The sequence below is a fragment of the Notechis scutatus genome, chromosome 6 (assembly GCF_049901735.1).
Source record: "Notechis scutatus isolate UNSWTSFEM ecotype Mainland chromosome 6, rNotScu1.2, whole genome shotgun sequence".
In the NCBI taxonomy this organism is placed as follows: Eukaryota; Metazoa; Chordata; class Lepidosauria; order Squamata; family Elapidae; genus Notechis; species Notechis scutatus.
In genome coordinates, this window is record NC_142014.1 from 13,401,924 (window position 1) to 13,427,320 (window position 25,397).

At 37.0% G+C, this 25,397-nt stretch overlaps 1 protein-coding gene across 4 annotated transcripts in view; it reads right to left on the reverse strand.

Annotated features, from left to right (window-relative positions):
• The window catches only part of GRM8 (glutamate metabotropic receptor 8), a 505,336-nt gene that overhangs the window by 72,900 nt on the left and 407,039 nt on the right, over nucleotides 1-25,397 (reverse strand). For all 4 annotated transcript variants that reach the window (XM_087969395.1, XM_087969394.1, XM_087969392.1 and 1 more), the window contains one exon: nucleotides 24,165-24,301. In XM_087969395.1, the coding sequence (XP_087825521.1) occupies nucleotides 24,165-24,301 (137 nt within the window). The remainder of the gene's footprint in view (nucleotides 1-24,164; nucleotides 24,302-25,397) is intronic.

The following is a 25,397-nucleotide window of genomic DNA, read 5'->3' on the forward strand; positions in this document are numbered from 1 at the left end:
AAAATCTGAACCATGCCATGATGGAAGTAAAGAGGCATAGTAGAGAAAATTCGACCACTTTGCTGCTCACTTGAGAGTGATTCATTTTTGAAGCCTAGATATATATTATTTAAATCTATCAGAGGCTTAACACACCTGTTCTTATGGGCGGGAACCCTGAAAACTTGCTTTAATGTCAGGTGTACAGAATCAGGACCAGGTTCCTGACTAAGTTCCAGTTAAGTTGATTTATTGCTCATGCCTACAGTCATCTGATGGTCAGCACTAAATTGGTGCTAAATAAGAGTAATGGAATTCCAGAGGCCTTGGGCTTTGGACCACTTGTGGAACATAAACGACTCCAAGCTGATTCCTCTCTTGACTCTGCCCTGAAGCTCTACCTTTCCTTCACCTATATCCGTACAGAGGTTTTATTGCTGAATATAAGTTGTATGATCTGGGATGCAACTGAAGAGTTACATGTTTTCCTTGTGCTGCTTTAGAACCTCAAGTATAGAAATATTAGAAGTGCATTTGCTATTTAATTGGGGTTTGCCATAAGTCTCTAAGGCAGGGGTGTCAAACTCATTTTCATTGAGAGCCGCATCAGGGTTGTGTTTGACCTCGGGGGGCTGGGGTGGGCGTGGCCAGGGTGGGCGTGGCCAGCTTCACATCACTCATGTCAGGGGGCAAGCGCCCTATGGTGGCCCAAGCGCTAGGCTGCCAGCGAAAATTGGCTCCCAAACTCAGTTTTTGCCTGGGACAGCCTCCTGCAACCCTCTGCAAGAGAAATGGAGCTCCATTTTTGCTGGCAGAGGCACTGCCGGCCAGTTCTTCACTGTTTCCAAGGCAACCCTGTGGGCAGATCTAAGCACCCCATGGGCCAGATCCAGCCCACAGGCCTTGAATTTGACACCCCTTCTCAGAAAAGATATTTAGGTGCTGTGATAAGTTTATACCTAAAAAAAAATCAGTATTACATGTAAATTATTGGAAAATCCGAAGGAAAATGTTAGGGACAGATCGTCATGGAGAAAATATATCTATGTATTCACTAAGAACCTTTAGTCATGTGAAGACTTCATATTTATAGAGTAGGGCTGTGCTATTCAGATTCAATTCTAAAGAGATGTCCTGCATTACATTCACGGTGCGTGAATGCAGCATCTTATGTCTAATAAAAGCAGCCCGATCACACATCTTAAAATACTTCTTCTGAACTGAAACCAGAGTTTTGTACAACTCTAAAACATAAGTATATATGATTAGGAATAGTCCAGATTAGGCTCAGTCTAAATTTAGTTTTCATCAGTATTAAATATACCGGTAGTCCTTGACTTACAACCATTCATTTAATGACCATTCAAAGTTACAAAGGTACTACAAAAAAGTGACTTATGACCATTTTTTTTTACTGTTACAACCAGCATCCCTGTGGTCATGTGATCAAAATTCAGATGCTTGCCAATGTCCCCGGGTCACCTATCTCCTTTTGCAACCTTCTGACAATCAAAGTCCATGGGAAAGCCATATCTACCAGCTGTCAAACATCTGAATTTTGATCATGTGGCCATGAGGATGCTGCAATGGTCACAACTGTGAAAAATGGTCATGTCACTAAATTACTGTTGTAAGTCAAAGACTACCTGTATCTTGCTCAGCAACAGAAATTTTGGACTGCACTGTGGTTTTAAGTTGAGAACTATCTGTACTGTATTCATATTGTTTTCTTTCAGTTTGTCTGTGATTTTGTTTTATATGAAACATTCTTTAGTAACTGCAGTTTTGTATGTAGTATAAAATAACATGTATGGTTTTTAATTCAATAATTAAAGTTATTACCCTTTTCATTGGAAATATTATTCCCTGAGATCATTTGCATAAGTAATAACTGTAGTTGAAAGCCCAGCTGATTCCAACTATGATGTTTGGGTATAACATCCCCAGATATGTGGGGAATATTTCTCAAATGTAATTATTGTTTAATGAATATTCTGAAGTAGTAATGAGAAACACTAGCAGGCTCCTTTACATTGTGCAATCTGTGTCATAGTGGTTTTATAGCATCATGCCTGTAAAAGAATCATGTGGCTATTTCTTTTCCATTCCTAGGAATATGAAACTATGTCTATGTCTATTGTCTATGTCTATATCTATGTCTGTCTGTCTGTCTGTCTGTCTGTCTGCCTGTCTATCTATCTATCTATCTATCTATCTATCTATCTATCTATCTATCTATCTATCTATCTACCTATCTATCTGTATGGGGAGGGGGGAGGCTTCAACTAACTGAAGAGTTCGCAGAATAGAATATGAATATATTTCCTTGTTAAGACGATGCTACTTACAAGGTTAACTTTGGCATGAATTAGTGTAGAATGGATACATTATCTTTACGAGATATCATGAGTGAAAGACATACATGATTTTAGAGACTGGTATTCCAATGATACATTAGTTTGGTCCTGGATAGGATGAAGGCACCGATCAAAGTGTAAAAGGCCAAAATGTATGGACAATGCCATAAACCTGAGTACAATTGTGGACCAGAAGAAAATGCATAGCACTTGTTCTACCAACATTATTAAAATCAAATATAAAAGAAGAACATAAAGAAAAAGAACATTCTGATTGGTAGATTTTGTCATGAAAATGAGACAAAAACATTGTGACAGTGAATAAAAAAGGCAGGAGACCTGTAAGGGCAAATGAGGGATTCTAACTTGGAAATGCAAATCTCATTCAAGCCCTATTTTCTTTTGTTCTGGTTTATATTGTAAGGTTGAATTATTTCAGAACTTTAGGCCAGGGAACATAATTGGTATTATTTTAAATTTATCAGTTGTCTCTCTAATAATAGTAAAGCTATCTCTCCCCCCTTCTTTTCTTAAGCTACATGCCAATTCTTTTCAGCAAAATGCTGGATTAGTATAGCAATTAGTTCCCAAACTGTCACTGATAAGCAGACAAAGGAATATCTTAGTGATATTTAAAATGTGCAAGTAAGAGAGCGTGCTTAATTTAATAAAATATCCTAGTCTACGGGTGAATTGTTATGAGTCTTTAATTTCTAGAAATGGGATTGGGAGATGTCTTGACATTGACTTGTTTCAGGAATCTAGATCTCAAGATAGACAAGATCTACAGAGCATGCAAAAACTCTAGTTTTGCAATCAACTAAAACTCCTTGAAGCAGCTGCATTCCCCCCCCCTGGAATTTCCTGCAATCCGGGGTTGCAGTAAAATGCCAGAAAAAGACATACTTGGTTTAAGGAACTGGAAATGGTTGTCATATACTTTTGCCTATAAGCCTGAGGAAGACCATGAATAAAATCTTGCCTTTTGGCTACAACATATTTAACTGAAAATCTCACATGCATAACTCAATCAATTTGTGGATAATCAGAAATAGCGGAATTAGGTATACAGAGATCTCACATTCATGCCTATTCATAATTTTGGGCCTATAAGTTGATTTTGTTCTCCCTGTTCCCTCAAAACCAACTATACTTATTATACAAAGATAATGTATAATGTTCATTCATTTGTTATTATTGAGGTTGTGCACAACTTTAAAGGGTAACCTTCTCAGAGCAAAATCATGAACCATCACTATAAGCAGTAGCAACACTTCATCTCAACAAACCAAAGTGACTTTTGCATATATGCAGTACTGTACATGCACACAACACATCTTCTTCAAGATTAGGGTCGCTGATCAAGATGAAATGGCTGCAATTAGATGCTTCATAAGACAGAGCACATTCCTTACATCAAGCAAAGCAACAATTTTACCTGTTAGTGAAACATGCTTTGGTTATCCTACTTAACCTGACTTACTGCGATGTGTTGTACATGGAAACTTTGCAGGCACTTTGGGCACCTTAGTCTTTAGCAGAATTTATGAACTGACTGAATGTTGTTTTGCCAGCTATGGTAGCTGGCAATTAATTTTCAGATCCAAAATAAAGTTTTGCTGCTGGTTTTTAAAGCCTTCAGTGGTTCAAAACCAGAAGCTTTGCAAGAAGAGCTTTTTAGTCTCTTCAATCATTTTTAAAGGTGTCCTTGCTATTGAGTACAATGAGTGGCTAAAAGAGAGGGAGCAGGTTATCAAACATATCAATAACGTAAGTTATTCATCTTCTCCCAGATATTTTTAATAGGTTTGTGCCTGTACTACACACTGGACTGGTAATAAGATAATGGACGTATACACTTTATATCTCTCCGGGATTATTTATTAATTGCACTTTATAGTTTTCATTGTTCACTTTTGCCTTTATCTTTTTTTTTAATATTTTAGTAACTGTAATTCTAATAGAGAACTTTGGGTTTGGAGCATTAGAAATAAAATAAACAATAAAACCATAAACTATTGGCATTAGATTTCATTATTAGTTCTAACCTCTCTATAAAAGGAAACTGGAAGAAAATTATTTTTACAAAATTGATTTCTTTTGGTTCATAAGAAAAACAAATCCGAATCCATACTGGAGACCAACCAAAATGGCATCAAAAATGTGTCACCATTCCAATTCTCTATATATTTTTTATCCTAGAGAGATTAGAAAGAAACAATGCTAAATCCAAAAATTAAAGCTGGATGTTTTAGTCATTTGGAGATTAAAATCAGCTCAACGGATAGACTATACAGTAAATGCATTAAATAGTGACAGATGTGACTGAAGCCTCTCCCTATAGAAGTCCTAGAAGCATAACATTACTGATCTTTTAATTCCATTTTATTCTTTCAATTCTATTTTTCTTATCCAGTTCTTCCTTCCTTTTGATATTTCTTATAAATTCTGCCTCATTAATATACCATTTTGTGGGTACACTGGCTGTAAGTTGGGTCTGAGCAATTTGTCTATTAAGATATAATAATCCTATAATCTTTTCATCAAATATGGTATTGGAAATATGTAGAGAAAACATTAACGGCACCTATTGATTATATTCAAGTATCAAAAACAATCCAGGTTCATGATAACTGTACAAATATCAGTTGCTTTCTACAATAAATTATGTTTCCCATCAAAAATAAATCTGTCTCAACTCCACAAGATTTCAGTGAGAGGAGTATGCAATTTATATAGTTGTGATAATGAAATATCATCTTTCCGCACATAATCCAGGATTAAGAAAGTCTAAATAAAGTAAGTTTTATAAAACATATTCAATTTAAAATAAGAAATAATTTAGTTTGAAAAAGATAATAGTGCAGTAATTAATAAGCCAAAGAAGTAACTGATTCTGCCTGGCCCAAGCATGAAGACCCATGTGTGACAATTTATGCTTCATTAGTTTTAAAATAATAATATGGTTTCATACAGTTCTTTCATCATTCCTGCCAGAAATCAATTGTTTCTCAGACTACTGCACATCTCCTTTCCAAAATCCTTGGCTAGTACTGAATTTGCACCTGCCTTTATATAGAATTTAAATAATGGCACATCTGAAATAATTATCATAGAACAAACTATAAAAGCAATGTTTTTATTCCTCTGGCATATGTCAAACAATATTTTAAATTTTGGCATTTTACAAATTCATTTTTAGTGTTATTAGGAAATAAGGAGTCCTGATGGCAGTATTGCAGCCAAACTCTTACCCACAGCCTGGAGTTTGATTGTGATGAGGCTGAAGGTTGACTCAGCCTTTCATCCTTGCAAAGTCTGTAAAACGAGGACCCAGATTGTTGGAATAAATATGCAAATATGTTGAATGTTCCTCCCTGCGTGCCCTAGGATGAAGAGGGGGTGGTTCTGAGTCTTCCTCTGAACTCTCTCCCTTGTTCTACCTCTTCCCTGCTCTGCCCTTCCCCAGTTTCCTACACAGCTAATGGAGTCACACTCCATTAGCACACAATATGTTGAAATGCCACTATAAAATGAATTATATCAGTCTGGTGCAAAAAATTCTACCAGTGTAAAGCCACCAATACCTCAAACTGCTCAGAGAGTGCTCTAAAGAGCACTATTAGGGGTATATAAGTCTAAATGCTTTTCCTATTGCTGTAAAATTTCTGATTTAGCAAAGTTTGAAAGGGATGCTTCATTCCAAACATGCTTTTGAGCAAAGCACCCTCTTCAAAGTTGATTAGCAAAATGATGAGACCTCCTTCTGTGAAGGAAGTAAAATGAAGCAGATAGATTCTCCTTTTTGCATGAATCCAAGGCTTTATCAGGCATGTTTATAAGGGGCTCCTGAGTGGGTTTTTTTTTACAGCTGCTAAAACTGCTGGATGAGGCCTACAAGCAGAATGAAATGCCACTATAAAGTGAATTATATCAGTCTGGTGCAAAAAATTCTATCAGTGTAAAGCCACCAATACCTCAAACAGGCCCACAACAAATCAGTTGAGCAAGATGCATGGATAAATTATGCTCTCTGGATAGTATATTTAGATAGGTCGGTTCAGTCTTCTTATTTGGATTGGCAGAGCCATTAATTCTTTTTGGACAAAAAGAATAAATTGTCTACCTATTGTTTAAAGCCATTCTTTACCATCCTAATAGCCTGCATTGATAAAATGACATCAGTAGGTTATGAGTCTTTTGGATCAAGCTTGTAGATTCAGAGGATAAAAATAACAAGTGGAAACAAGAGAAGAAAGTTTATTTTGTTTTTACTGTGCTTTTTTAAAAAAAAACTGGTAAGAGTCTTCAACTACATCAGTCCTTGTTCCTTGGGCTATCTTAGCAGGAGTGCTGTACAGGTAGTTCTCAACTTACAATCACAACTGAGCCTAACATTTCTGTTGTTAAGTCAGACATTGTTAAGTGAGTTTTGCCCCAGTTTATGATCTTTCTTGCCACAGTTGTTAAGTGTATCACTATAGTTGTTATGCTAGTAACTCAGTTGTTAAGTGAGTGTGGCTTCCCCACTGCTTCTCAGAAGGCTACAAAAGGTAATCACATGACCGCACGACACTGCAACTGTCATAAGTATGAGTCAATTGCCAAGCATTTAAATTCTGATCATGTGACAATCGGGATGCTGCAACGGTCGTAAGTGTGAAAAACTTTTTTCAGTGAAGTTGTAACTTTGAACAGTCACTAAATTGTTGAAAGTCAAGGACTACCTGTGTCTTATAATAATTATTTCACAAGTTAAATTTATCTTCCATATATTATCTTTCCTGTCATGCCGCTGTTGGAGTCTGAATCCGAAGAACAGCTGACAGGGAGTGGGAGTGTGGCTCCATTAGCTGTGTAGGAAACTGGGGAAGGGCAGAGCAGGGAAGAGGTAGAACAAGGGAGAGAGTTCAGAGGAAGACTCAGAACCACCCCCTCTTCATCCTAGGGCCCGCAGGGAGGAACAGAGAAGTGAGCAACGTGGGTTGCGTGGCTTATAGAGGAGGAAAGAGCCCTGATTCCCTTCATTAGCCACACCTGGCAAGAGAGTTTAAAAGAGGTGCATGCTGAGTGTGGCGTCTACTGGGAACAAACGTGAGTTTATCTTGTGTTGACTTTGGTTATCTGCGTTTCTGGCATCTTCCCAAACATGTTGAATTACTGCCGTCCTTCACGTCTGGAATTCCTTCTCTTGCCCTGCCAGACTAATTACCTCATCTTGCCTTGATTGGACAGTTTTTGTTGACCATGTTTTGGATTTGATTCTCTGGAGCCAAAGGATGTTCTGGGAGAGTTTCTCTCCAGCCCAGAAGGTAACCAGGATATTGGGGGCAAAGTTGGAGCTAATAAAAACATAATACAATAATACAAAACATTTGCTAGACCAATACCTGAATACAGCTCATCAGTCTGGAACCCACATTACGTATCAGATATTAACACAGTTGAGAAAGTCCAGAAATATTTCACAAGAAGAGTTCTCCACTCCTCTACTAGTTGCAGAATATCTTATACGACCAGACTTGAAATTCTAGACCTAGAAAACCTAGAACTACACCGCATTCAGTCCAATCTAAGTAAAATATAAATATAAAATCATATATTGCAATGTCCTACCTGTCTATGAATACTTCAGCTTCAACCATAACAATATAAGAGCACACAATAGATACAAACTCAAGGTAAACCGCAGCAAACTTGATTGCAGGAAATACGACTTCAGCAACAGAGTGGTCAATGTCTGAAATACTCTACCTGACTCTGTGGTTTCTTCCCCAAACCCCAAAAACTTTAACCTTAGACTCTCTACTATTGACCTCACCCCTTTCCTAAGAGGTCTGTAGGGGGCGTGCATAAGCGTACCAACATGCCTACCATCCTTGTCCTATTGTTTCTTTTATTTTTCTTATATGTACCCATTTCATGTATTCATAACTATGTATATACTTATACCTATTATCTTATAATCGCCTGACAAATAAAAAATAAATAAATAAAATAAAATAAAGGGACTCCTACTGATTATCTGACTGTGTTGCCTTTGTGCCATGCTCTGGGTCATCACATTTCTTTTGTATTGGTTTACATGTAATCATCATTCAATTCACTTCCAATGTAAACAACATTATGCAAAGTACTAAAAAGGTATAACTATAAGTAAAAGTAATTAAAATGCACAACAAGAAAAGGAACGAAAATACAGCTAAATTTATGTGACACTGATATCATTAATTATCTCTCCCTGTAGGGGTGTCACAGTGGCTACAATGCAGTATTTCAGGCTAACTCTGCCCACAGCCGAGAGTTCAATCCTGATGGGGCACAACTCAGCCTTACATCTTTTCCAGATCAGTAAAATGAGGATCCAGATTGTTTGGGGGCAATATGCTGACATTGTAAACCACCCAAAGAATGCTGTAAAATGTATCTTTAATGGGATGGTATGTAAGTTTAAGTGCTATTGCTATGCTTTTCCATCTTTGCTTTCATCATGGCCATGCACCAATTCATTCACTGTTCTTTCTTTTTGGGAATTCACCAAGTCTTTCCATCTAATCACATTTTTTCAATCTTTCCCTTCCTCTCAATCTATTCACTTTTTCTTTATATATTTGTTTTGCAATTTAATCCACATTTATTTTCTTTATATGATCAAATTAGTTCAGCATATTTTTGTACTGTACTTGTTACTCACTTCTAAATTCAATCCACATCTATTCAACACTCATTCATTTTTATCAACATTTTCTTCTTTTATGTTTTGTCAACATTTTCTTCTTTTACCATACAAATTATATAACTACCTCGTTCATCTCTCTCTCTCTCTCTCTCTCTCTCTCTATCTATCTATCTATCTATCTATCTATCTATCTATCTATCTATCTATCTATCTATCCCCTGATATACCAAACTGAAGCTACCATATAAAAGTAGGCAAAAGTATGTTTTTATATATAGGTATCTTTTCACTTGTATACTAATTTCCAAAAAAAGACCACATTCTACCCATTACTTTCATGCAAGCAATAGCTCATCTTAAATTTTGTATGTAAAAATTGCAAATGTTTCCTTCATTTTTTTTGTCAATATAATGAGATCTGTGTAAAAATGTTTGTTCACAACCTACCTAAATATATTAAAATTATTCCCAGCTCACTCAATGCTGAATCTTTTGCTAAGTATTCTGTTTGTCCTTGCACATGCTTTACTTCACCAACAATAGCAATTCCATTGCAATTGTTCTACTTCTATTTTCATTTTTATGCCTTCACTTCTATGTCCACTTTTTCCTCAAGATCTACTCTTTACATTCCCAAATGATGGTTTGTCTCAATTCTGGACTAGATGGCATAAGCCAAATCACTTTTACTCAAAGCAAACTATCATTGTTCCATGTAAAGTTCTATATAGACTTACATAAAGATTGTGATGACCCGGGGCGTGGCAGAAAAGCAACACAATTGCATAAGTAAGAAAAGTCCCTTTAATATCTCCAACTTTGCCCCCAATGTCCAGTTACCTTCAGCTGGAGAAAAAACTCTCCCAAGAACAGTCTTTAAATGAAGGAAATTCAATCCAAAAACAAAGTACATATAAACTGTAAATAAAAAACGCTGCAGCAATTAACTGGACAGGGCAGGATAAGGAATTGCAGACTTCAAATGCCAACAAAACACACACAGTTGGGAAGACTCCAGGAGCCCACATAAGCCTCGACCATAAAAGATAACTCAGGATTTGCTTCCCACAAGTTGCTGTGTGCAACCTCCATTTTTAAGCACTGTGTTCCCAGCTGCAGCTAATGAAGGGAATCAGGGCCCTTTCCTCCCCCATAAGCCACAAAACTCACATTGCTCCCTTCTCCATTCTTGCCTGCATGCCCTAGGATGATGGGTCTGGATCTTCCTCTGAATTCCCTCTGCCTTGCTATACTTCTCCCCTGCTCTGCCCAGCCAGACTTTGCCCTTCCCCAGTTACTTCCACAGCCACTGGAGCCAACTCCCACTCCCTGTCAGCTGCTCGACCTCCCCCTCAGAATCAGAAATCCACTGTCTGCACTCACCCAATCTGGAAGTGTATTTGTGTATTGACATATATTCAGATTGCTTTTATTAGTTTTCCATATACAAATGTTGTTAGGAAAATAAAGTGCTCGAAATAATAACTTATCATGTATTGCTTTGGCCTTGCATTTCTTTATGAAGCTTCTTAGCATTCGTGCAACATTGCACAACATCAGTAATTCCAGTATTGTGGGGTCACCAAGACATCTAATGATATTGTGGCAAAATGCATAGTTAATTTGTGATCCTTAGGAAAATATTCCAAGATATTTTTGTATACATGATGAGTGTGCAAGGATTGTTCACATGGAAAGTTGTCTGTTATATACAGCATCACAAACACTCAAGTTTTTCTCTGTGACCCTATACATTGATCAGCCCAAATCATAATCATAATTTTCTTAACTGGAAAGAATGAAACTTCACTCTCTGTTAAAATAATTAGGATTAATGGCTTAATATGGGTTTGAGTTATTCCTTAAACTAATTAACTTTCAAACATGTGCATCATACACAGTATCAGTATTGAAAATTAAATATGTACTTGCTTCTCATTGGAAATTTACAGAAAATAAATTTACAATAATTAATGACAATAGGATCAAATATATAATTTTACTAATAGATTATAATTTAATTTAATTTTCAATAAGTATAAAAAGCATCTTCAGACCTTTTTTCAATGAAGACCGTTTTATTGTTTTGATTTTCATCTGGTTACCTCCAATATTACTTGGATCTAGTGCAATGGACCATAGGGGGGGGAAAAGTGACAACAATGCCAAAAGTATCACTACATATCATATCTTTATATCTTATTCAAAACAATTTCTCCCCTTCACATCTTTTCTGTTTCAGCATTTTCAAAACATCCTCATGCTTCATTGATGAAATCCAGCTTTCCTTGTGCGTGAAATGATAAAACTAAAATCCTTGTTTTCCTAGCTACTGCACCAGATGTAATTTTCCCAGAAGCTTAAAATATTTGTATGTCTAATTCTAATCCATATTCTATTGTCTCAGATTTCCCTCAGGGCAATATTGATGTCATTGTATGCTTTATAGCAGTGGTTGCCAACCAGTGGGCCGGGGCCCACTGGTGGACCATGAGGACATTTTTGGGGGGGCCACAGAGGAATCTCACCCCCAGAGCACCTCCCCAAAGCAATTAATCCAGGTTGCGCAGAAACACAAGGCTGCATCACCCACATGGCCCGCGGGAACCCTCCCCACCCACTCACTCCTTACCCAGCAAACTTGCCTACTAAATTGCTATTTTTCCTTTGTCTGACCATCAGGTATTCTGCTGTGCTGGGAGATTTAGATTAGCTAGGAAACAGGAAATGGTTGGATTTCTTGCTTTCTAGCTAGTCTTTAGATCTTCAGCTCTGCTTTTAAGCACAGCCAAACCTCCTTTAGGACTGAAGGTTCTATTATTCAGTGCAGACTCACGGCAAGTAAATTTGAGAGACTGAGCTAGCTGATGACACATAGATAAATCACTGAATGAATCTGTGAGCAACTCAATCTGCCTGCCTGCTTTGCCTGATTTTGGGTAAAAGTTGCTCTTTTTTTAATAAAAAAAATCAAATTTATATAAATATTTATAATATTTACATAAAAGCCATGCCTAGCCAGTCACATGACCCCCAAGCCACACCCACAAATTAGGCTACACCCACAGAACCGGTTAGTGGTCCCTGGGATTTAAAATTATGAGTTTGGTGGTCCCTGAGGTCCAAAAGGTTGGCGACCTCTGCTTAATAGAGTACTTATTGGATATTTTCCTAAGGATCACAGATTGTCTATGCATTTTGCCACCGTATCATTAGATGTCATATCCATCTCCAATGTTTTCTTCAGTCAAAATAAGGCAGTAGATTATCCAGTTGTTCAGGTTCAGGTTCCGTGTGTTCTATTACCAGTATTACATTTCAAAACAGAATACTTTGAGGACCCCACAGTTTTAAGCTTGATGTTCCCCGTATTTCCTATCCAAATTGGATATTGAGTTTTTATAAATTTTATCCCCTCACCCTGTAACTGTTTTTGAAGAGAAGTCCTACAAAAGCTCATGCTTTGCTCATAGTTATTGATCTGCCTGTTCAGCTTGGCATCTGCTCTTCTTGCAGAGAGATCTCCTGTTGAATTCAGACTCTATCTAACAATGTGAACATGAGTCATGCTCGGTTGTAAGACCTATTGAACATTGAAGCTTGCCTGACAAGATTCTTGCAAATCTGCTTATCCCTTGGCTACTTGGCTTTGAGCTACACAGAAAACTAGATGAAGCATTCTCGAGAACAGATCTAAACCAAAACAAAAACTACCACCTGCATCTATTTGATTCTGAAGAAAACTAAGCAACACAGCTTCATTTGCTCATTTTAATTTACTTGCTGATGAAACTATGCTCATCTGTGGAATATATATACACACACACACACAAACACACCTTGAAAATGTATTATATAAATGCATTATAAATTTTGCACCAGTAGGGATGGTAAATAAATCAATTTGGTCTACATTTTAAACATTAAAATTAAAAACAATAATAGGACACAGTTATTTTTTGTGTTTACATTTTCCAATCTTTGCAATGCAACTCTTTGATAGGCATGTTAGAAAATATTATAAATAAAAATATAAGCAAAATAAATATTAGAAGAAGATGCTTGCAAAAGGACTTACAAAACAAGAAAGAATTATTATTATTATTATTATTATTATTATTATTATTATTATTATTATTATTATTAGTAGTAGTAGTAGTATAGTAGTAGTTTTATTAGTAGTATTATTAGTAGTATTAATAGTATTATATAATAATATAATATAATAGGTATTATTAATGCTTCTCTACAGAAGGGACAATGCCACAGCACCTTAAGGAGGCTATGGTCCGCCCTCTTCTTAAGAAGCCATCGCTTGACTCCACCTGGTTGGATAATTTCTGACCTGTCTCCAATCTTCCCTTTTGGGGAAGATTGTTGAGAAGGTGGTCGTGCAGCAGCTCCAGAGGTTTCTGGATGAAACGGGTTATCTCAACCCCTACCAGCCAGGATTCAGGCCTGGATTTGGGACAGAAACAGGATTGGTCACACTTTTGGATGATCTCTGGCGGGAGCGGGATGGGGGTAGTGCATCCATTCTTGCTCTACTTGACCTCTCGGCGGCTTTTGATACCATTGACCATGGGATTCTCCTGGGGCAGCTTCAGGAGATGGGAGTGGGAGGCCTTGTGCTGTCTTGGTTCATTTCCTTCCTCTGCGGCTGCTCTCAGTCAGTGTTGATAGGTGGGAGAGTGAGCCTTCGCCCACTGCTTTATGGGTTTCCGCAGGGCTTGGTACTCTCTCCACTCCTGTTCAACATTTATATGAAGCCGCTAGGTAAGATCATTCGTCACCATGGACTGAGCTATCACCAATATGCTGATGATACTCAGCTGTATGTCTCGGCCCATGGTGAGTTGTGATGCTGTGTCCTTCCTCTTGAAGTGTCTGGAGGCTGTTAAGGGCTGGATGGGGAGCAACGGGTTGAAACTGAACCTTTGCAAGACCAAGTGGCTTTGGGTTTGGAGTTCTTTAGTTCAGGGAGAATTACCACCTTTAGTCTTGGATTGGGTGGCACTAACCTCAAACAGACCCTGTCCGTAATCTAGGGGTTTTTCTGGATTCACTCCTGTTCGAAGATCAGGTGATGGTTGTGGCCAGGAGGGCCTTTGTGCAACTGTGGGTTGTACACCAGTTATGCCCTTTCCTGGATCAGCGGTCCCTACTCACAGTCACTCATGGCCTGGTCACTTCCCATCTTGATTATTGCAATGCACTCCACATGGGGCTACCCTTGAAGAGCAGCTCCAGTTGGTGCAAAATGCGGCCCACATGGTTTTGTAAAGACCCCGGCGTGCACATGTGTCACCTCTCCTGCAGGAGACGCATTGGTTGCCAATTTGCTTCCAGGTGCAATTCAAGGTGCTGGTTGCCACCTTTAAAGCCATTCATGGCTTGGGTCCAGGTTTTCCAGGAAACATCTCTTGCCAGTGACATCTACCCGACCCATTAGAGCAAGGAGGCAGGGAATGTTACGGATCCTACCCCTGAGGGAGATACACCTGGTGGGACCCCGAAGAAGAGCCTTCTCCGTGATGGCTCCGTCTCTCTGGAATATCATTCCCCCAGGGATTAGAACGGCCCCTTCACTAATACTCTTCTGAAAGTCACTAAAGACCTGGTTTTGCCAGCGGGCCTGGGGAACCCAGAAAGGGATGGAGGCCATCAAATGGCTAATTTGATCTGCTGTCATCGGGGCGGGGTGGGTGTGAGTTGGTTTTTGGTTTTTTTTTGCTTTTTGTTTTGTTTTTGTTTTTTTCCAAATTTTGTTCTATTATACTTTACTGATTTATTGGATTCTTTTTGTTAGTTTTTATTGTTTTTATTTTTATTTCTTGTTTTAAATATGGTTTTACATTGTGTAAGACTCCTCGAGTGAATAGGCAGCAATATAAATTAATTAAATAATTAAATAATTATTACTTAACATAGTTATTAGCATATCTTGAGTATGCCCCAAGCATATAATATTAATTGAGGAGATATATTTGACCCTTCAAGTCATTATTGAACATGTCCCTGCAATGTCTTGGCAAGACTATAGTAATGGTTGCCATTATTTCCTTCTGAGGGATGAGAGAGACTGACGGGCCCAAAGTCACCCACAGGGCTGAGCAAGATGGGTTTATAGGATGGCAGTCTTTCTTATATAAAAGTGCTTAGTTTTCCATCTATATGTGGTGAGGGAGAAGAGCCTTCTCTGCCATTTTGCCAACCTTTGGAACATCTTACCCTCTGGAGTGAAGTTGGCACCAACCCTCCTGATCTCCTGCAAGAGCTTAAAAACCTGTCAGTTGATTTGTGTGTGTGTGGGGGGCGAGGCAGGGGTGGGATTCAAATTTTTTAACAACCGATTCTGTGGGTGTGGCTTAGTTGGTGGGCGTGGCTGGTGGTCAAGTGACCGGGTGGATGTGGCTTGGTGGTCATGTTATTGGCCAACTCAATATCACTCACATCACGGCACGCATCTCTTCGCCTGGCCTCTCATGACTGTGGGGATGCTGCAAAAGTTGTAAGTGTGAAAAATAGTCATAAGTCACTTTTTCAGTGCCATTGTAACTTTGAATGGTCACTCCACACAAGCAAAGTACCAGCAAAGGAGGGGGAAAAAACAGAGAAGTTCCTGAGACAAGAAGTCTAGTCCTGCCAAAAATGTAATAAGGGTTAACGAAGAGGCAGTTTCTGTAAGCAACACCAGAATGTTTCCTTCCTGCCTTCCTTACAGGATTAGGCCAATAATTTCATCTAACAACCGGTTCTCCGAACTGATTAGAATGTTAACAAGCGGTTCTAGCGAATAGGTACGAATTGGTAGAAACCCACCACTGGGGGCGGGTCACATTGGAGTGGTTGATAGATTAATACAAATTAATACAAATGGACGTGGCTTGGTAGGCATGGCAGGGGAAGGATACTGCAAAATCCCATTCCCTCTCCATCTCACTAATCTGCTTTCCAGCTCCTTTCTACTGTGCAGGGCAACTAAAGAAGACCCAGCCAATCAGCTGGGACTCAGGAGGCAGAGAAGAGATGGGGGCGGGCCCAGTCAGTGGTGGTATTTGCCGGTTTTCTGAACTATTCAAAATTTCTGCTACCGGTTCTCCGGAACTGGTCAGAACCTGCTGAATACCACCTCTGATACAGATCCCATCTCCTTCCATTCTCATTCTACTCACTCATTCCCAATCTTTTAATTAGGACTGCATATTTGGATCTTTATAATATTTTATTTATGTTGTCTTTAGGTTTTGTATAGTTTTATCTTTTAAATATTTTAATCTGCCCAGATGTGATAAGATGGGCAGCCAATGGAGCTCTCATCTTTGGACTTATTTTAGTTGGTATTACTACCAATGCAGCAACAGAAGTATAGAGGCAACCTTGGAGCTTAATGTAAGAGCTTTTAAGAGGAAATAAATTATAATTCAGTCCTGGGAATGAGAAGGCATGAAAAAAAAAATATCCAAAATAACCTTGTCTTCATGCTGGCTGAGAATACTCTTGGCAGGCTTTCAAGATTCTGTTGTTATATTCTACAACAGTAAAATAGCATTTGTGAAATTCATTCTCTGTTTCCTGACCTGGCAGACATATAAAGAAAATGGAAGGAAATTGCATAATCTTCCTTTCATTATAGTCTAAAAAATATTTCTGTAGAATGCAAAACAATACAGGTCTCAGTAATGTAGCATGGCTTTTCAAGGAACCTGAACTATGCATGCATGGATGAATACAGATCATATCAACCAACTGCTACTACCTTAAACCATGTTTAAGAAGCACAACGTAAGATGCCCACTAAGCTGTGAGAAAGGTGGAGAAAAGGAGCCCCTGACTAAAACTGCAATCAATCTAGAATGCACCAAAGATTCCAATCTAACCATATTGTATTCTGGATAATTCTGATAAGGTAGAGTCAAGAAACCTATGACAAGGACTCTTATTTTCTCCCTATGGATTTTACTATTTAGAAATCAAAGTTATAGATTGTTTATCTTACTGTCTCTGGATGGTTTACAAATAAAAATAAATTAAAAAATAACATCCATATAAAAAGTCCATACAAAAATAAAACTAAAAATATACAAAGAGCACCCTGCAGCCACCAGCCACCAATTTCAGGGTTGTTCATTAGTGTTAGAGGACTTTCTCTGGAGTAAATTGGCTAAGGTAGCATATTCAGTTGCTGCTCCCATAGGAGGTGTGGGGACGGTAATTGCAAGTTTGCAAAGCAATGGTCTGTACCCTTTTGTGGCAAACAATGTATTGATCCTATTGTTTATTGGTAAACAATAGGACCAAGCTATCATATATAATATGTGTATCCCCTATTTTGCATCTCATGCTGTCTGTAATATTTCCAAAACAAGAACAGATTGAACAACAGAACAACAAACCTTAAAATCAAACAATATTCCCAATGTATGGTACATTCTAGATTTTGATATCTAGAGACATATATCTACAACATTCACTGTGAATGTGAATCAACCTTAAAAGGAGATTCTTTATTCATCAGAATAACGTTGTTTTCCTAATTTATGAATGCCAAGTGCTGCAGGCTTTTTCTTTACAGTTTTCTTCCTTTGGAAATATATGGCTGAGATTTCAAAGTTGCTAAATCCACACATTTGTTGTGAAGCAATAAATGTGAGCGGTGTGCAGGTGTGATGCTTAAATGAATAAAAGATGATTTTTAAAAAAGATTCTTGTTCGTATGTTTTGTATCCATTACAAAAGTCAACATAATTGTCGATATGGATAGAGACATAAGCTCCCTGTTTGACTTATTAAATGATTTGTTGTTGCTGTCAGAAAAAAAAATAAGTTTAAATGCATCAAGAATAATGACACTTATGGCAATGAAATGAGATCAGCCATGGAGCAGAAATGAACTGAATTGCACTGGCTACATAAGTGTTTAGCCTTGGATGATGACTGAACTGTCTTCCCAAACAAGTTTATTCTCAAATCTGAACTAGGGTCACCAGCACTTCTCTGTGCCTAAGAAATGAATGTTGACCATAGTGCACGCTAGGTTTTTTTGGGTTGTAAATTGACATGCCATTGCAAATTTGGAAGTTCCGCTTCTTTAGGTAAAACATGGCAAGAATTTTAAAGGAAAAATAGCTTGTTAAAACGGGCTGTTTCTTCACAGACATCAAAAGCATCTGTGTAGGTTTCCACGGCTAATGATCTAAAGACATCGAAGATACCTGACCAGCTTACCATCTTCAAAATTAACATGCAAATCACAACTAAATGAGCTTTTGGGTTTTCACATGTCTCTGATTGTGTAGCTCAAAAAGTTACTGGGTTTAAAATAAAACTAGTTTTCTGATTTTTCTACATCTTTCATTTAGAAATTCAAGAAGGTAAAAATTTTGAAGGCAAAAGCATACCTTTTTAAAAAGGTTTTTTTTTCTTTAAAAAGTGTTGATGAATATGTAAGAATTTTGTGCATGAATGCATGGAAAAATGACCTAATTTTGAAACAGATAATTCTAGCTTTATTTTACAAGCTGTACTTCTCCTTCTCAGGGTTTAGTAAGAAGGTAACACAAAAACAGGAGCCAAATTGTGCTTAATACCAGGGACATATTACCCTTTTTTCACCATCACTACCTATCCCTATCCACCATCCCTACCCACCTCCTATCTTGAAAGTCATTCATTTGTTCCTCATTATTTTGTAGGAACACTTGAAAGGAAACACTTGTGTTTGTGTTTTAAAGCAGCGGTCGCCAACTGGTGGGCCATCGCCCACTAGTGGGCCACAAGAAAATTTTGGTGGGCCGCAGAGAAATCTCACCCACCCCCCAAAGCAATTAATCCAGGCTGCGCAGAAACACAAGACTGTGCTGCCCACATGGCCCGTGCTGGGAGATTTAGATTAGCTAGGAAGCAGGAAATGGTTGGATTTCTTGCTTTCTAGCTAGTCTTTAGATCTTCGGCTCTGCTTTTAAGCACAGCTGAACCTCCCTTAGGACTGAAGTTTCTGTTATTCAGTGCTGACTCACTGCAAGCAAATTTTATGTGACAGACTGAGCTAGCCGATGGCAGATAGATAGATCACTGAATGATTCTGTGAGCAACTCAATCTGCCTGCCTGCTTTGCCTGCTTTTGGGTAAAAGTTGCTCTTTTTTATATTAAAAAAATCAATATTTATATAGATATTTATAATATTTACATACAGCCAGTCACATGCCCACCAAGCCACACCCACAAATTAGGCTATGCCCACAGAACCGGTTAGTGGTCCCTGGGATCTAAAATTAAGAGTTTGGTGGTCCGGGAGGTACAAAAGATTGGCGACCCCTGTTTTAAAGCACTAAATTGGTGTTTCTCAACTTCGGCACCATTAAGTTTCTCAACTTCGGCACCCTTCAACTTCAACTCTTAGAATTCCCAGCCAGCCATATCTGAAACGTGGCTTTCTGTGGATATGAACCAGTGGTGGGATTCAATTTTTTTTTACCGGTTCTGTAGGCGTGGCTTGGTGGGCGTGGCAGGGGAAGGATCCTGTAAAATGTCCAGTCAGAACAGTGATGGGATTCAAATTCTGTGGGTGGGCTTGGTGGGCGTGGCAGGGGAAGGATACTGTAAAATCTCCAGTCAGAGGTGGTATTTGCTGGTTCTCTGAACTACTCAAAATTTCCGCTACCGATTCTCCAGAACTGGTCAGAACCTGCTGAATACCACCTCTGATATGAACCTATCTAATGATAGGATCATTATAACAGATTTTCTTACAGATGTCCTCACTTTCTGAGGTCCATTTCTTTCAGAGTTGCTCTTTCCTCTCTTTCTTCTTTACCCATCTCTCTTCATTTTGAATTAGTCAATATTGAGTTTAACTACATAAACCAGATTTCTGTATTGTTAGTCACCTTGCATGACTTCTAGCAGAAAGGGAGAATGTCCATGGATTTAATATAAATATTAATAGCTACCTGTCTATTTTATAAAGCTATCCTAAGAAGACATAAAAAAAATCATGCAAGATCTCAAAACAGCATCGAATAGCCAGAGAATAGATAATCCTTTGCTTTGTCAGCTTTCCTTTATTTGCACAATTGTTTGTTTAAATGTAGACTTTTCCCATTTTTGTAAGCTGTTCTGCATAAATTATTGATGTGTCAAATACACTATATTTCACAGAAAGTTAAAAGAAACTTATTTTAATTTGAAAGGCATATTCCCATTTTTAACCTTTTTTAAAGGTAAAAATATCTATCTTCCTAACAGCTATAGCTGTTGAAAAGAATGTGAAGATAGAGTATGCCTGGAGCATTTACATTAGTAAGGGGTAAAGGCAGAAAGCAATTCTGTAACTAAAAGGAAATCCAGATGTCAGCAAAATCTGATGACACAGATATCTTCAAGATTTTGTAATGTTTTCCCAGGGCAGACTCAGCATTTTCTACCCAGAAAGGAGAGCCATTATCATATCTACAGAAACAGAAACAGCATAACAGATATAGGAACCACTCTAATGTCCACAGAAAAACAGTTACCTGTAAAATAAATCTAAATATTTGATGCAGCACCAAGAAAAGAAAAATTAAGTCTCATGATAGTGAAATTCAGGGTTACCATGCCCTGGCTACAATATCCAGTTGTTCTCTGAGAATACACCTATCCACTGATATTGATTTATTCCTTAATACAACTAGATGCTTCTGCTTGAATTTTGTCCCTTTAACTGATAAAAAGACATGTTTGTGCTATTTAACATCAGAATATTTTTGAATATTCATATCATGAAAACAAATTGCAAAGACTTTGCTTGTCAGCTTGGAAGCCATTTTACTTTGAGGCTTTTGGGCTGCCACATTTGGTGCCTGGGAATTTGGGAGGGGGATTTCAAGGAGCAGTGGAAGATTAGCCACAACAACATTCCTTTCTCAGAAAATCAAGGACAAGTACCTGGAGGGGAGTGACTGGGGTCAGAATTTTTAAAGTTATGAATCTAGAACATTGAGGTAGGACTTGCTACAAGTGAGACCAGGTACAAAATGAGTTAGATTTAGTGTTAGGATCTTCATTCACCACTTCAATTCAATATTAGAAAACAATGTTGAGAAACCATGTGTATGATTATATTCTCATTAATTGTATCTTACCAAAAAAATGCATATTGTTTTATTTAATGTAAGCTGCCTAGAATAATTTCTGGCATGATGGTCAGTATGTAAATTAAATAATAAGAAAATGAAGACAATAGCATATTAACAATAACATACTATACCTACTACCCTACATACAATATTTAACCTAATGAAAGTCTTATTAAATTAAATGGAACCTACTTCTAAGAAGAAACATATATGATTGCATTTTATAGTTAGAAACTAAGCAAATATATTGGTGAACCTACTACATGCAGTACTTATTTCTTTTAATTAAGTAATAAGATTGTAAGTTGTGTAGCATAGCCAGTAACAGAAAAATGGTAAACAATAACAATTACATATTCATAATCTGTAATCCCTATCTTTGTGTTTCCATAAGGTTTAGGGAAATATAGATGAAATTATTCCATTCCATCATCATAACAGTTTTATCAGCTTTGTTACCATTAATTGATTAGAATAAGATTAGAATAAATATACAACATAATTGCCAGAAAGAAAGTTGAATAGCGTTTTAAATATAAAGCAATCGAAACTTGAGAGAAACTGGCAAAATGTCATGCAGCTATCTTAATGATTCCAGGGAAACAGAATCCTCCACTCTAAATTGTCTTCAGTGGGTCTCCTGATACTGACAAATGATAAATAATATTCAGAAATGCTACTATTAGAATTATTATTAAATACGTAGGTTGAATTGGTATAATAAGCATCAAAACAATATTCACTTTTAAAAGTCTGTAATGAGTTCTTGTATTAAGAATTGATTTTAAAATTATGTATGATACTAGCTAATGATGTTTATCTGAATAATCCCATAAGAAAAGAAGATGAGATACGAAGATTGATTTTTCTTTATACACAGGGATTTTTTTAACTACAGATCTTAGAATTATTCTATGTCAATATATGATAATCTGACTGCTGTTGATTTAAATTCTAAGATTTTTCTTGATAAGGTGAACACATTTTTAATGTAAGGGGTAAGAAGCTCAATATAAATTTAACAGTAACCTAATATAAAATATAAAAGAGAATTGATGTACAAAGCATGCAGTTCTCCCCAACATTACAATTTTTAAAAGAAATTATTTTATTTCTTTGCAAAAAATGCATCCTTTCGTGTGGATGAAAATATTTCTTCAAAGTAGGCGAACAAAATTAGCATTAACTTAAATTTTCATATCTCAAGGTTCCAATTCTGTATACACTTATTTGGAATAAATCCCACTTACTTAGTACAACTTGCCTACAACATTCCTAGAATAATTTTAAACAGGATGAAAATGCCACTGACTTAATTAGATTATGCCATATCTAGCACACATTTAAAAGATATGGACAATTACTTGTGATATATTATCTCAAATATGTCAAAAGTCCTGGTAACTAAAATTGATTAGAAAGAATAAATATGTCAATTGAACACAAGTTCTTGGGAAATACTGGGGCGGAATTCCATTCTATTATTCCTAAAACTTTTCTGATTTGAATATATTATAATTGGAAAAGCAGCAACTTTAGAAGTGGTAAGCAATTAATTAAATATATTTGCTATCAATAATAATTCCAAGAACAAATATTAGAATATCTGTGAATTATATGGAACTTTGAAAACAACCCCAGTGTTGGGGGAAAGGGGCTAATAACATTTAAAACAATATTAAAAGGAAAAAGTCAAGATGATAAAATTTCTCCATAATAGCTTAGATTTATTACAATTAAAGTTCAACTTACAATATAAGAAAGAATCATCCAAATAAAGGAAGATGCCAGGGCAGCTCTTCAATAGCATTATGAGGGCCATAAATTTTTCCCTTAATCTTTTAAAAATATTATTAGTCCATCCCTCCCAATATACACATTTTCCAAAGTTCCACATAATTCATATATAATTGTTCTTAAAATTACTATTGATAGGAATAGTAATTGACTAGGAACCATAACATTACTATTTTTGAAAAAAATTGAAGGCATTTCATCTGCCATGCCTTCATGTTGATAATGTAACCAAAAATTGTACAGGGCTTCTATCATGTATCATTTTTCTGCATCAAAGATTTATATTTTTATTTTTACACTGTAGGAAGAATGAGAAATGTCTTAGCCAAATACTGCATTTTTTTTTGCTTGAATTAAAGTAATAACTGGATAGCCTCTTGCCAGAAAAGAGTAGAAAATTAACAGCAAATATGGTCTAGTGATTGGATATAGGAACCTATTTTATGTATTACTGTTGGTAGCACAGTAATAATTATGACAAAGTAGCCTCAGAAGAATAATCATTTGTAAACCATTGTTCTGTTTAAATGATATTTCCTAATTTATTATTTGTATTAAAACATCAGCTGGTTTGTCATTGAGCATTTGCAATGGAATATTGACCTATAGAAGAACACATTCATCTATGTGCAATCCTTTCATGGCAATTAATGAACTGATCCAACATTGGTCTGAATGAATTAAGAATGTAATTAGAATTAGTAGTCATAGAGCAGTGGTGGGATTTGAATATTTTTACTACCGGTTCTGTGGGTGTGGCTTGGTGGGCGTGGCAGGGAAAGGATAGTGTAAAATCTCCAGTCAGAGGTGGGAATGGCTGGTTCTCTGAACTACTCAAAATTTCCATTACCGGTTCTCCAGAACTGGTCAGAACCTGCTGAATACCACCTCTGTCATAGAGGTGTTACTTTCAGGAAGGCTGTTCTACCTATAGTGAATGTTTGAAAGATGTTACAGCATGCCAGTAAACTGCAGAATTCCAACAGTCTTCCAAGAAAATGTATTATTCTCTGGAACGGGCTTCTAGATTCTCCTCTTCATCAAATGTATCTTCTGAGTTGAGTGACTCATTCTAAGTACTAAATCAATAAATCAATTAATACTGAAAATCATTTTCAATAAATGTAGATGCCCCAAGAAACAAATACACTTTTTAAAAAAGAAATCATTGCTATTCTTTACGTTAAGACATATTTATGAAATAACATCACTAAACAAATGTACAAACTTACATTTAGATGAAGTTGATTCGTCCAGTGGCCAATTATTTTATATTCTGCACTTCTATTGATTATTTGATACTGGAAGATATCATAACGGCCAGGTGCATCTCCATTTTCATTAAAAATTACAGGTGTTCCAGCACTCCCTATGAAAGATAAGAAAATTCTTACATAATAATCTTAATTTATTGGTGCAATAGAATTACATTGCTTTGACCACTAAAGGAGAAAAAGCAAAGGAATCCTGAAAAATATGTTATTCTTCTGAAAAAAATATATTCAAGCAATCACACTGCTAAATGACCCATTTATCATTACAAATGTGCCTGGAAGGAAATATCAGGGTCAAATATTGACCAATGAGTACTAAATGATGGATGCAATCTAACTGTTTTGTACTGTTTTAAAATGTATTGATTGTTCAGTCAATCAGCCATTTCATAATGTCTGGTACTGGTGAATAAGGGGCTACTTTGTCAGAGAATATACTGTCAGCATGTACAGTTCAATTTGTGTCCAGGTTGAGCAACAGGTATCTTCAATCAGGCTGGGTGATTCTATTGCTATTGGATATGTCTATAGTGAAGGATTCACTGTAGTCTAGGCATTAAATCATTTCACCTTTTTTTATGGACACAGGGGAATGGGAATAATAAGAGATTATATAATAAAGAGAATGCTGGAACTGCAATGAAATGCTCTTAGTCACTTCTCCAATTTATTGGAAAATAAATGTTGCTCCAGATATTCCAGTGCTTTGTTTTATGTTTCTTCCTCACACATTCAAAAGCCTGTCAGCTTTCTGCTCAATTCTTATTAGTCAATTTGTGCATTTGTACTTCTTTCTTGCAAATTTCACTGTGATTATATAAGGAATGTTATATTAAACTATATATTAGATTCAGTGGTGGGATTCAAAAAATTTACTACCGGGTTCTGTAGGCATGGCTTGGTGGGCATGGCATTGCTTGGTGGTCGTGGCAGGGGAAGGTTACTGCAAAATCCTATTCCCTCCCCACCCCACTAACCTGCTTTCCAGCTCCATTCTCCTGTGCAGGGCAACAAAAGAAGACCCAGCTATTCAGCTGGGACTCGGGAGGCAGAGAATAAATGGGGGCAGGGCCAGTCAGAGGTGGTATTTGCTGGTTCTTTGAACTACTCAAAATTTCTGCTACCGGTTCTCCAGAACCTGCTGAATACCACCTCTGACTAGATTGAAATTCCACAAGCCTGGAATTTCCC